This window comes from Platalea leucorodia (genome assembly GCF_965183815.1).
Source record: "Platalea leucorodia genome assembly, chromosome: 3".
Classification (NCBI taxonomy): Eukaryota; Metazoa; Chordata; class Aves; order Pelecaniformes; family Threskiornithidae; genus Platalea; species Platalea leucorodia.
In genome coordinates, this window is record NC_138825.1 from 122,052,465 (window position 1) to 122,064,630 (window position 12,166).

General features: G+C 43.0%; 1 protein-coding gene across 3 annotated transcripts in view; it reads right to left on the minus strand.

The window, feature by feature from the left end:
- The window catches only part of RUNX2 (RUNX family transcription factor 2), a gene marked incomplete at both ends in the record, with an annotated part of 222,061 nt that overhangs the window by 100,202 nt on the left and 109,693 nt on the right, over positions 1-12,166 (minus strand). For all 3 annotated transcript variants that reach the window (XM_082307712.1, XM_082307714.1, XM_082307713.1), the window contains one exon: positions 5,374-5,547. In XM_082307712.1, coding sequence (XP_082163838.1) covers positions 5,374-5,547 — 174 coding nt within the window. The remainder of the gene's footprint in view (positions 1-5,373; positions 5,548-12,166) is intronic.

A 12,166-nucleotide genomic window follows, 5' to 3' on the forward strand; every position in this document is an offset into this window, starting at 1 on the left:
GTTCTCCCAACGATGACATTGGCTCTCCAGCAACCTGACTTCTCTTCCTTCAATGGAAATGTTCTGAAGTGTCAACTTCAGAGAGACAAAAAAACCCGTCAATAGCCCTGAAGAACGAGTTTTTCCACTGCTTTGGAACTGGATTTTGAAACACACAGATTTACTATAGAAAAAAAAATCAATTTCCCATTTTCCAATGTTACATGACCAGAGCATGATCACAGACTTGCAGCTCCTCGGCATACTGTCTATAACACCCCAACGTCACACGTGTGCACTTTGCAAAACCACTCTCATTTCAATCCAGCCATCAACTCTAGCACTGGATGCTGCTGCTTGTTTTAGTGCTACTGCCGATACTAAAAACCAAGCTGTCTGGCACTATCTTTTGTAAACACTTAAAGCAAATATCCTCACTTCTGATCTTAACAAAGCCAAGATGACTTTCTGCATGAGTAACTCAACTATTGTTGTAACAGCCCCCCCCCCAGCAAAACAACAACAACAACGCAACCTCCTCCTCTTCTCTGACTATTTCTTAGGCATCTTTAAAAGCCCAGGGCTTGATCTTGATTGCCCATTTCAATCAATGAAGTCAAATCCAATGGAGTTACACCCCAGTGTACATGGGCATAATTGAGACCAGATTTTGGCCTGAAGAACCTCTAAAACCATTTCTCCTCCCCCCCCCCCCCCCAAGAGTCACATTTCTAAAAGAAAAAAAAATAAACTGAACAAGTCATGCCAGTGGGACAACTAAACTGTAAAGGCAGGTGGGGGGGAATAAAGTTAAAAGAATACTTTAATAGGAGGGACCGAAGCTTTACCAAATGGAGATTCACAATGGCAACTCGCCAGTTGCCTGAAGGGTGCAATCAATTTGCATAAAATACAGCAGACTGCAGCCACCCTTGCGTTCGTGGCAGCAGAAATCCCAGCTCCACCACCTCATCCACTGAGTCTTGTAGCTTTTATCCCATGTTACAGTGAGCTGAAGGCATAATTCACCCTGTAAGCCTATTACTTGGGCTATTTCTAAATTACCTGTTCCAGGCAACCACGTACTTTGTCTGATGCGCTCTCAGATTGATGTGCACCAGCTACAAACTGGTGCATGCTTCAGAGTGCTGCTGGTCCCAGGTAAAACACAGCCAACCCCCGGCAGGGCACATGCATAGTGCTGGTTTAAGAACAGCTACACAGTTTCTGTTTCAAACCTGTCCTGCAGCCGATGGTCTTGGAGAACAGACACCGGTCTTTTAGGCAGATGCTGCACAGCTTCATATCCAGAGCCCAGGACAACGCTGTGATGAGCACGGCTTTCTGCCTTCTCCCTGATTCTGCAAAAGGGCAGCATCCAGCCCATTGCCTGCAAGTCCTGAATGGGGGAATTAAGGTGGGCCCAGCTGGTACTGTCCTCATCCTCCATCTGTGAGTCAAAGGTTCTTTCTGCCCATGGTCTTCCCAGCAGACTTGGTTTACACTGCCCCTGAAACCAGTCCCTGCCTGCCAGTGGAGAGGCGTCTCCTCACTAATTTCCAGGTAAGCCAGCTCTGAAGCCTTTAAGTCTGCTTCCTACAACCCTAAAAATGATGAGAAATGAAAGCGTAACGTCCTGAAGTGCATGGGGAGGGGAAGAGGAAAAGGAAAAAAAAAAAAAAAAAAGATTTCACAGGACCTGCTTTTGAGTGCTGTTATTTCAGTGATGAAAGTCACAGGTTGCCTATAGATCAGACGGTGCCACAGTGGTGATGGAGCATGAAACCTCACTTAACTCCCACTTCGCAGTCCCCGCAGCCCAGCCGCCGGGGTCCTCGCGCCGACCACATTCCTGCCATTACGCCCATGGCTTTTCCTGGCCAACAGAAGCTAATCCTGACCCATTGCATTTTAGAAAAACAACAGTTTTCCTCATTTCATACTGAAACGCTGATGCAACAGCTCAGTGTCTGAACGGGAACGTAATCGGATACGTGAGCAAGTTGTGCGAGTGCTGCTAGGGAAAGGGAAAAAAAATAAGAAAGCAAATATACCAGTACCCAAATGCGAACAGACAGGATTCCTGATTTACGGGCAGCAAGCGAGGTTCAAATTGAATCTGCATTGCCTCAGCAAAGGCATCTGCTTATTGGACGATTTGTTTTTTAATGACCCTTCGATGTTGCTTTTGCAGAGTCCTAGTTAAAATGCCATGTTGAATAAGGGCAACTCTGTGCCTTGCACAGCCTGGTCCTCTGGTAGGTTTAGGACTGTGCCGTGATTTGTAAAACTTGTGCTCTGATACTCTAGGAAAATAAACACAACCTAGACAGAGAAAAGAAATGTAAGAGTGAACCCCAAAGTGCTGAGTTCTTTCAGACTCGGGTGTGGGCGAGCCAGGCTTTAAATATTATTTCTGTTTAATCATGCAATAGCTATGCAAGACCTCAAGTGGAACGAAACAAAACCAGTTTATGTGCTTACTAGCAATAATATGGATTTTGTCATAGGAAACCAGTATTTACTGTTAAAGTTATTAGGAATTAATTATTTTCCCTAAATTGCTAGGTAAAAAGATTAAGAAACAAAGGTATTTCTAAAGGAATGCTTGGTTAATTCCAATAAAGGTATAAAAGGTAATAAAAAAAAATCCTTGTTTTTCAGACAAAGGTCTATTCTCCTTTTAATACATACGCAAGCCACACCAGCCCAGTGACCATGTTAAGAAGCCAGTGGGTAATTCCCACTGAATATCACCCCACAACAAGGAACGTGGTGGAGATGGACAGCCCAAACAGCTCACTCCCTACTACCACACCAAGCAGGAGGACGTTTAGCAATTTCCCATGGTCACCTAACACCCGATCAAAGAGGTGCCTCGTCTGGAGCATCAACTTTGTCTCTTGTTGGCACGGTCTGTGCGGCAACGAGCATCTATTCATCCCAGAAGAACTCGGAGGGACTGGCCGCAAAAAGCACCCCAGCACTCTGGTGGAACATCAAAGTGTGTAGAGCTTTACAGATTACAATCAACGTCCTGAAGAGCAGCAAAAAGCCTTGTGGGTAAGGCAGCGCAATTCACAGAGCTCGCACCGATGTAACATGCTCACGCTAATCGCCTTATTAAATGGGAGGGCTACCAGAAAGCTAACGAGTAGCCTTTGAGGGCTGGGCGTTTGACTTCTAAATTGAGGAGACGGGTGGGGAATAACATGGCAAATACTGTATTGGACCACAGTACAGCCCCATATTCACTGCAAACTTTAATAAGTAGCCGAGTCCTCACTGCTTTGGGGGAAATGAGAGCAATTTGGGATTCTAAAGTATCCCACAACCATGAGTTTATCCGGCAAGAAAAGCACGTAATCCACAATAGATGGGAAAGTCAGCCTGCCTTCCTCGGCTTGGCTCACCTCCCTCTGCCCAACCAGCACCGCATCTTCCCTCTCTCGACGAAGTCTCAGCTGGTACTTTGAACTGCTGACTCTTACATTTGCAGAGAAGACAGCGAATGCCACACAGCTTTGTTTCCAGTCAGGCTTATTTAAAGCTCATCTGAAGTTTTCACCTCCCGGATCTGTAAATGCTGCTGCTGATTCATAACGAGGCAGAGAAGTACTCTATTAATCAAACCCAGCAGAACATTTTCTACAGGAGGCATTTATGTGAATGAGAGCAGCATATGAGGTTACACTTAGCTAGGAAGAAAATTACAAGGGGATCTCAGTTCTCGTGCTTCAGGGCATAAGCTGATCACCAGATGGGGCCAGGAAGAATTTCACCCTCCTTCGTTCCTAGATATAGTGTTGCACAATAGGTAAACTATGGAGGCACAAGGAAGAAGGAAAAAAGCTAATTATAGCCCCAGTTTTCCCCCCTGCTTTCTCAGGAACTATGTCGCCAAACACTGCCAGACCGAAGACAGTAGGTTAGAAAAAATATTGGGCTTTAGTTTGGCAGTTCTTACCCAGAAAATGATACACACAAGAGCCCTGACTTCACATGTCCAACTAACAAAACACTAAGCCTGGCCAAAAAACCTGCTCTGGGAAGCTGGTGGGCAGCAGGTACCTTGCAATGGGTACTATCGACATATTTAATATATTATAAATATTTTACGCTAGTTAAAGTTAGACTTCTAGATCTGGGAGAACTTTGCCACAGCTCATGGGAACAATTTTTTCGTTTCAATTCTCTGAGTGCTTTGGGTTCAAATTAACCCACTTACTTCTCTTTCTTACTGCAAATTAATAAACCAGTGGAACTTAAAAAACAAGCAAAAGAAAGAAGAAGAAAGCCACAACACTTTGTTAAAACCGCTAAGTTTCAGCTGGTATCTTGTCAAAACCACTTGAAACATGAAACCAGAAATCTTCCTAGGTTGACTCAAAGACTATGACTATACTAGGAGTGCTTTACCAGTGAAGGAATACTGGTGTATAAGACTGGCAAAGATCTCCTGGTATAGATGAAACTATAGCAGCAAAACTGAGTTTTAAACCAGTCTAGTAAATTGAGCCAAGAGTTTTGTTGATGGACTTGCATCTAGGTGAAGTTCTCCAACAGTTCTAGCAAGTAAATTGCTCAGGGGCAACACCTCTTCACATCCTGGACAGACACAAATACGTCAGCACAAGTTCTCAGTGTAGAAATGGCCAAAATTAGGTAGAGGTTGTTTTGACACTCTTTTGAAAAAATTAAGCAGCTCTGAATTTAGAAAAACAACAAATTCAGTTTATTTTGTAGGCTTCACATTTTTGTTGCAAACTTCTGGCATAGCTGCAGTTAAACATCTTATTTCGGTTTTATAATCTGTGACACATGGTACTTTATGATTTCTTTCAGCACAATGAAATCTGTCTCTCAGCATGCAATCATAAATGTTGCATACAACCCTCACAAGCAACCTTTGGAGATTTCTCCATAACCCAGTTCGTTTATTGCAACAGTGGTCAGCACTGGTGCTAGAAGGAAACCGCCAGGTGAGAAGATTGTGTTATTATTCCAACAGAAAGACCATTAAACGCTGGCCGCTTCCCTCCACACCAGTGCAAAATAAAAACGCTGAATAAAAACGTTCACTCTAATATGTACTATTGCACACACGGAGGAAAAGGCAGAGCAATGTGGCAGTTAGAATTTCACCAGATTCCTACTTAATTTACCCAGATTGACTATTTTGGACTATTTTGGACTTATGGCAATAAGATATTTTAAAAAAAGAAAGACATTTTCAGCTTCAAACACTATAGAAAAATCCACTTCCCACCTAGCTTTGCTTGGAACACATCTCTCACTCTGTAACAGCCTGTTTTACTGCAGTTGAGACACAAATATCCATAAGCAATTACTACCGTTGCCTGTGCAAGTCAAACCTATGGTTCTGTCTCTTACCTGTAATCTGACTCTGTCCTTGTGGATTAAAAGGACTTGGTGCAGAGTTCAGAGAGGGCCGTGGGCTCTGGGTCGGGACCCCTACTCTCATACTGGGATGAGGAATGCGCCCTAAATCACTGAGGCGTTCAGAGAACAAACTAGGTTTAGAGTCATCAAGCTTCTGTCTGTGCCCTGGAAACAGCAAATCATAAAATAAAAGCGTTAATAACAAGATTTAGTAATTTAACACACCCAAAAAAAACCCCAAAATGGCCTCTAAGGACCTGTTATTAGATTTAACGGACTTATAGGTATCTCAGCTACCCCCGATAACACAGCCACATCGGTGGGGTGATTTCTGTTTTGGGCATGGTTGTGCTGGTGAAAGCCTTATCGAGTACAACTGTACCCATATAGATGTGTAACATGTTGCAATTTGGATCAAAATAAGCACTTATGAGGACACCCACACAAGGTCTTTTTTGTCTTTTTTTTTGGTTTTTTTTTGCTGCTTTAACAACACTAGGTAGTTAAAGGGGCAAACTTTCTTTTCCAAAAGCAAGCCTCATATGTAAGTACAAGTTATCAAGTGGGACAATTATGCCATGCCTGGTTTATATGTTGTGGACTTTTGCAAAGAAAATGCAAGCTTTTCTTCTCTGCTTATTTTTTTTTCTTTACCTCTGTCACAGTTAGTCATTAGCTTTCATTTCTCTGGGAGATTTTCCAAAAAGTCAATAGTCATTGTCATTTGAGAAGAGCAGTATCACAAGGAAAACTTTCAAAGCTGCTGGCCGAGACTGGGTCCTACACTCCCTTGCATGGTCACCCTTCCTCAGTGCTCCTACTTCTCTCCCCGAGAACAGGCTAACTGCCCTCGTGCCGTATGGCCGCACTGGGAGCACGCATTTAGGGGCGCTCGGTTGTCAAAGTGTGAAAGGGAAAAATGGCAAAAGCAACAGGATGCCCCAACTGGTACTGCTCATATTGTCATTGAGATGTTTCAAGGCTAAAGGCTTTACTTCTTTAATTTTTGTCTTTTTGCTCCCAGGTTTAATTTCTTTCCAAAGTAGTTATAGGATGCTCCTCACCCAATGGCGCCTTTGAATGTGAGGCGCAGAAGGTGTTATTTCTCTCATTCAACATACGGAGAAACAGGCATGCATAGAGACTAAGGTCAGGACTAATTTTACTTAACTTTAGCCATTCATAAATCAGGCATCTAGTCTAAACTCTTCTAATGTAGACTTCCTCTACAGTTAATGGAAAGAAATAGCTACTTCCAGAGGGCAATTAATCTCATTTGTCTCTGACACCAGTCTTAAAACAGGATGATTCACCTTCTGAATTTGCTTTCTCTTCCTCCTCCGATCAGAGAGGGAGCACACATGACTAGTTTAATTAGACACCCTTGCCATTAGTCAACATTAAATGGAATGAATCTTACCCTAAGTTACCAACCAAGGTCACACAAAAAACCCCTGGCAGAGCTGAAATGGGGGCCCAGGCCCCCTGGCTGCAACCCAGAACCACGTCTGCCTCCATCCCTGTAAGCGGTGCTGGGGCACAGGCACCAGTAATAAGTGGGTAGGATATTTTTATGCTTTTAACAATAAGAAGGGTCCCTGGTAGGGTCTGGGCTTGCACCCTTCCAGATGATCCCCAGTGGCTTGAGATAATCCATGTTGTCCCTCAGCAGTGTGAACACAGCCATCTGTCTGGAGGCTACGAGAGTTCAGCTTTCAGACACGGTCAGATTGTCCCATCGGTCTTAGGGCCAGAGAACCAATTCTGGCACTGGTTAATTTATTTTAAAAGCATAAATGAGGCCACTGAATCTTGAGATTAAACTATCAGACTGCCACTCTTAAAAAAAAGCCTTTTAATGGTACCTTTCACCACAGTACTGAAGTACATGTGTTCACATCATCTAACTGGGACCATGGTGCCTACGTGACATATAGGCAAAGCGATGTCAGTACTAGACAGCTAAATCCAAACTAGATTCAGAGAAATCACAGTTCTAGATAGAGAAGTGAAGGATTCGGGTTGGGAGATGAGAAGAAACTGGATGGAATTTAATTTTGGAGAAACTTCTCTAGCAATTTAAAAAAATTAATTAGTTGACCCATTATTTTGTACTTTGAAGTATGATTTTTCTCCCCCAGCATGACTCAGTCTAAAAGCACGGGGTAGGTGGGAGCTTTCTCCTTAAGGAGAAGGTGCTGCTCTATGTTAGAGCTGACATTGGTGGCTACTCCTCTCGTCAGGAGGTATCGATCACTTTAAATGGGGAACAATTTTTGGTGGGCTTGTAACAACTCCGTAATGGCAGCTTAATTAACAGGATAACATCTAACCTGGTCGTCTTCAGCATTATCTCTTCAATCTATTTAAATTACAACTTGTACAAGCTGGGTGCCGCTAAATCTGAAGAAACGACTTTCACACACATACGCAGTCAGTATTCTCTTGGGATTTCTCCTTCTCCATCTTCTTTTCCTCCACAATTTTTATGTTTTTGCTTTTCCCTTTGCCAGTCCTATTTTCCACTCTGTTTTTTAAAGGCATTTCCTTCCCCTCCCCTTTTTTCTTCTACTCATTCCTAACCACATTTTGGCAAATTCAAGAGGACTCAAAATAAGGCAAACATGATTGGCCTATCTCTGGCCTCACACGCCAGGGCTGACTTTATCTGGGAATGAATCCACCCCCAAAGTGAATTTTATTTCGAATTTTTGTAGAAAAATCCTGTGCTCTGTGCCTTTTTGCTAAAGACTCACTAACAAACCAGTGCACAAACTATTTTAATTGTCTTCAGATAACTCAATGAACACTTGTTAATAGGTCACCACTCCTGCACCAACCTGTGCCCGATAACCCCCAGCTTTGTTTTCATCACGCTCTGTTTGCCTGTGCATAGCTTTGCTAGAAAAGAGTTTAATTATGTGTATTATTATTATAGTGAACTAGGTCTATCACAGAAAGACCAAATTCAGCAGGTTAGCAGTGCACTTTAGTGTAGGCAGGTGGAAAAAAAGGAAGAAAAAAAAAGAAAAAAAGAGGGGAAAAAAAAGAAATAAGAAGAAAGATTCCCACATCTGTTTGAATTGAAATGATCCAGAGATGTGTGGGTTTGGGTGTTCCCACTCCCCCCCCCCAAAAAAAAAAAAAAAAAGTAGGGAAAAGAGAGCTATATGCACATCTGGAAGACCCCAGGCATCAATGGAACTGCAAGTCCCCAGAAAGCAGCAAGGGGCCGAAGGCAGACTTGCCTTCCCCTTCTGGACATTTAAAATTTAGGGTTGTAACACGGAGTCATGTTGTGACAAAGAGATCCACAGAAGGAGCCACACTCGCCCAGTGCAACGTCCTGGTGAGATGAGATTACATTACAGCTTCGCACGTTATGGGTTACTATGCTTTGATAAAAGCTAAGACATGCTCACATTGCAAGTAAGCAGGAAACTCAACAAAAACTTCATATTCAGGAGGTGCTCACAAAGAAGTGTAGGCAACTTAAATAAATCTCTTGCCCTGATGCCTGAGCAGAAAAAAAAAAAAAAAATCCTATTAAGTACAGAGAAGCCATGAGGTATGGGCTGAAAACACTCTAAAAAGGCCTTCTGAGTAGCACATAAGCAGCAGCAATGAAATATGTGATACATGTTTAAAACTCATTCCACAAGCTGCTTTTCATCTCTCATTGATATATGTGTCCGTTGACAGAGAAATTCCTGATCCCAGGGGAGTGTGCTAAGAAAAGCTGTATTCCTTGGTCGCAGTCATGAGGCGTAATTTTATTTCAGGAAAAAAGATTAGGGTAGCAAGTGTGGGTAGCTCAGGGAGAATCTGTGATCTGCTGCAGCACTGAGTACATTCAAAAGCAATATAAAAGCTACATAAAGAATAGAATAAAATAATATTGCAGCTATCCCAATGCCTGCAACACTGCATTTAGTGCCGGTCGCTCTGTTACAAAGATGATTTTGTGGAATGGATTGGGCTTGGAGGGCGACAAAATGGTTACGGACACAGGCAGTCTTGATACAATATGCAGTCAAAAAGACTGAGACTGTCCCATCAGTTACTGAGTTAGGATGGGACCCAGTGGCTATTAGAAGAGATCAGGTCACAGGCAAGGAGACGGGAATGAGACGAGAAAAATGGAGAGTTAATAGACAAAAGCTACATGAGCTGTTTGATTTGTCTGTTGTCATAGTACAAAACATGTCAGATACTGGAAATCCATTATATGCTGCAAAATGAGGAGCAATATTCTGTCCTCTCACCGCTACGCAACTGTTTCAAGCCAAACACCAACCTGAGTACTAGTTTCTGGAGACAGAAAGCATTGCCATTAATCCACCCCAGTACCAATTTTGGCCATTTTACATGAACCAAACCAGAAAATAGTACTCAGAGAGTGCAGTGAAGTCAGCGCAAACTGCAGCCAGCCAGACGGTGCCTGCGCTGCTGCTTCAGCTCGCCAGCCCAGGACGGCCTCAGAACGTGTTAAAATGGCCCATAGAAGCTCATGTTCAATTATCACATCCCAGGCATGGCAGAAGATGTGAGGAGGCTTCATCTCCAGCTTAATCATTTCAGTTTAAACTAAACGAAGGAATGTCTCCCAGATCAAAGCAAGGCAATCGTAAGTCTGCTGGATGTGGTAACTGGAAAGGGACGTGAGCTCCTCTCTCATCACTGAACTTCCACCGCTCCGCTGGAGAAGTCAAGATGTAAATCGGGCCATGGAAGAGGCTGACTTGCAGAATGTAAATGTGGTGTTGATGCTTGAAGATTTTTACCTCCTCAGGGAGGAGGGGTGTGCGTTTTTATCTTTCAGCTTGTGGGTGTGGAACTGAAAACTAATCAGATTATGCTACACGTGGCCTCGCCAGATGCTGACACTCAGGGACTCCCTTTCTTTGTACCGTGTACACCACCCACCAGTTTTTTTGTGTGTGTGTGTTTTGTTTTGTTTTTTTTTTTTCTGGTACCAAGGAGATCTGGTTACCAGATTTTCAATAGATGCTTTTATCACTCTCAAGTGGGTTAGCTATTTTCAGTCATCGCCCAGTTCTATCTGTTCTGTTTTTGCCTTAACAAGAAGTATCGTGGGAGTCAGGTGTCTCTGTAAAAGAGCCAAGGGAAGGCAGAAAGGTCATGAAAGCAAGAACCTGGGCTCTCACCTGCTGGGGACACATTTGCTGGGACATCCCAAGCAGAATGGAGGGTGATGACCCAACATGAAATACCACCACGGTTTGTGTTTGCTGTATGTCATGAGTGTGCTCAGCATCAGCTGGGGAAGTTTGGAGAGTCACTCCATGGAGTGACTACAGCTGGAAAGGGCAAACAAAATAAAACTTCTTGGAATGCCAGGGCCGGTAACCGAGGCTTTCTATGGCTCTGGGTTCAGTGCTGAGATTGAAAAAGAAGAAAACTTTAATGGAAAAGCGGCTTTCCTTCAGGCTAAGGAGTGGCAGAAAGAAGAAGAATCACCTAGTTCACAAGCTATGAATGTATAGCCTATACATCCCAAGCTTTCCCTGACTTCAAGAGAAGCACATCAGAGCCCAAGAACCTAAGTTTTTATTATTCCCATTGTTCTCCAAAGGTGAAGTGCTTTAAAAAGGTAAAGAATGGGCACATTTTTTCCTACTAACATTGTATGTCTTTGAGACAAGCACTCTGATTGTCTCTTTCAACACCAGCACACTAGTGACTATTTCTGTGTACATGCTGTAGAAGACAATTTCACACCACAAAAAAGATCGGTTACATATCCTCTGAATTTCACCATAAATTCTCCTTAAATTCTCTTTAGATGTCCTCCTGCATTTCATCCCATTTGGTCCTACAGATCAGATGTAACCAGGAGATACTGATATAGGCTTGTAAAACTGAAGTCAAGGGAGCCACATCTATGCTATGGTAAAGGAGTTGAGACCTGAGCTTAAGGCTTCCTAACAGCTGGTGTACAGGGACTGAATAACACTGAGCATTCAGCATGAAGCAAAAAAATTCATTGTTCTGTTGCAAATATCAGACAATGCATCATTGCAGCAAGATGTCACTCCAAAACAGTGTCAATCTGTGCTCTGGAGGTAAAAATAAGACAGCCATAAATCGGCAAAAGCCCAGAAGATGCACGTCAGCTCTTTGCAAGAGAAAATCTCTGAAGCAAGTCGCAAGCGTCCCTCTTGTGTCCCTTGTCTTGTGACAAACTGTCATCCCCGGGCTGGCTTCCCCCCAGCCAGTCCTACCGAACGCACCCAATCCAAAGTTCGTGACAAAAAACCCAAAATACAAAAGAGCCAAACAGTTTTTACCCAGGAAAGGGAAAAGCTTGGAACCCTTCCAGTCTCTTGGGTAAAGACACAATTATGAGAAGAAAAATATAATCCACCCAAGAGACATAATTACATAATTAGGCCATAGGCTGTGCATAGGAAAGGTTCTTATAGTTCATAAAACAAGGAGCTACATAGGTGCAGTAACTGCAGTTAATTCACTCAATGGAGAAAAAAAAGATGTTTGTTTTTTAAATAGCTGAGGGCACCAGTTTGCATTAGACTGGAGAGCTTATTCTCCCGACTGTACACAGAGCCCTATTAGTGTCAACAGGAGTCACTCAGACGCAGGCAGAAAACAAGACTTTGTCTCTTTTTGTTCTTAAAAAAGACGTATTTTTTACCCAAAGCAGGTAAGCCCTGTACCTGAAACTACTGCAGAGAAATGGAAATAAATAAAGACAGAGGATCGTACGCTGTGGATGGGCTCAGTTCCTATACAACAGATCTAA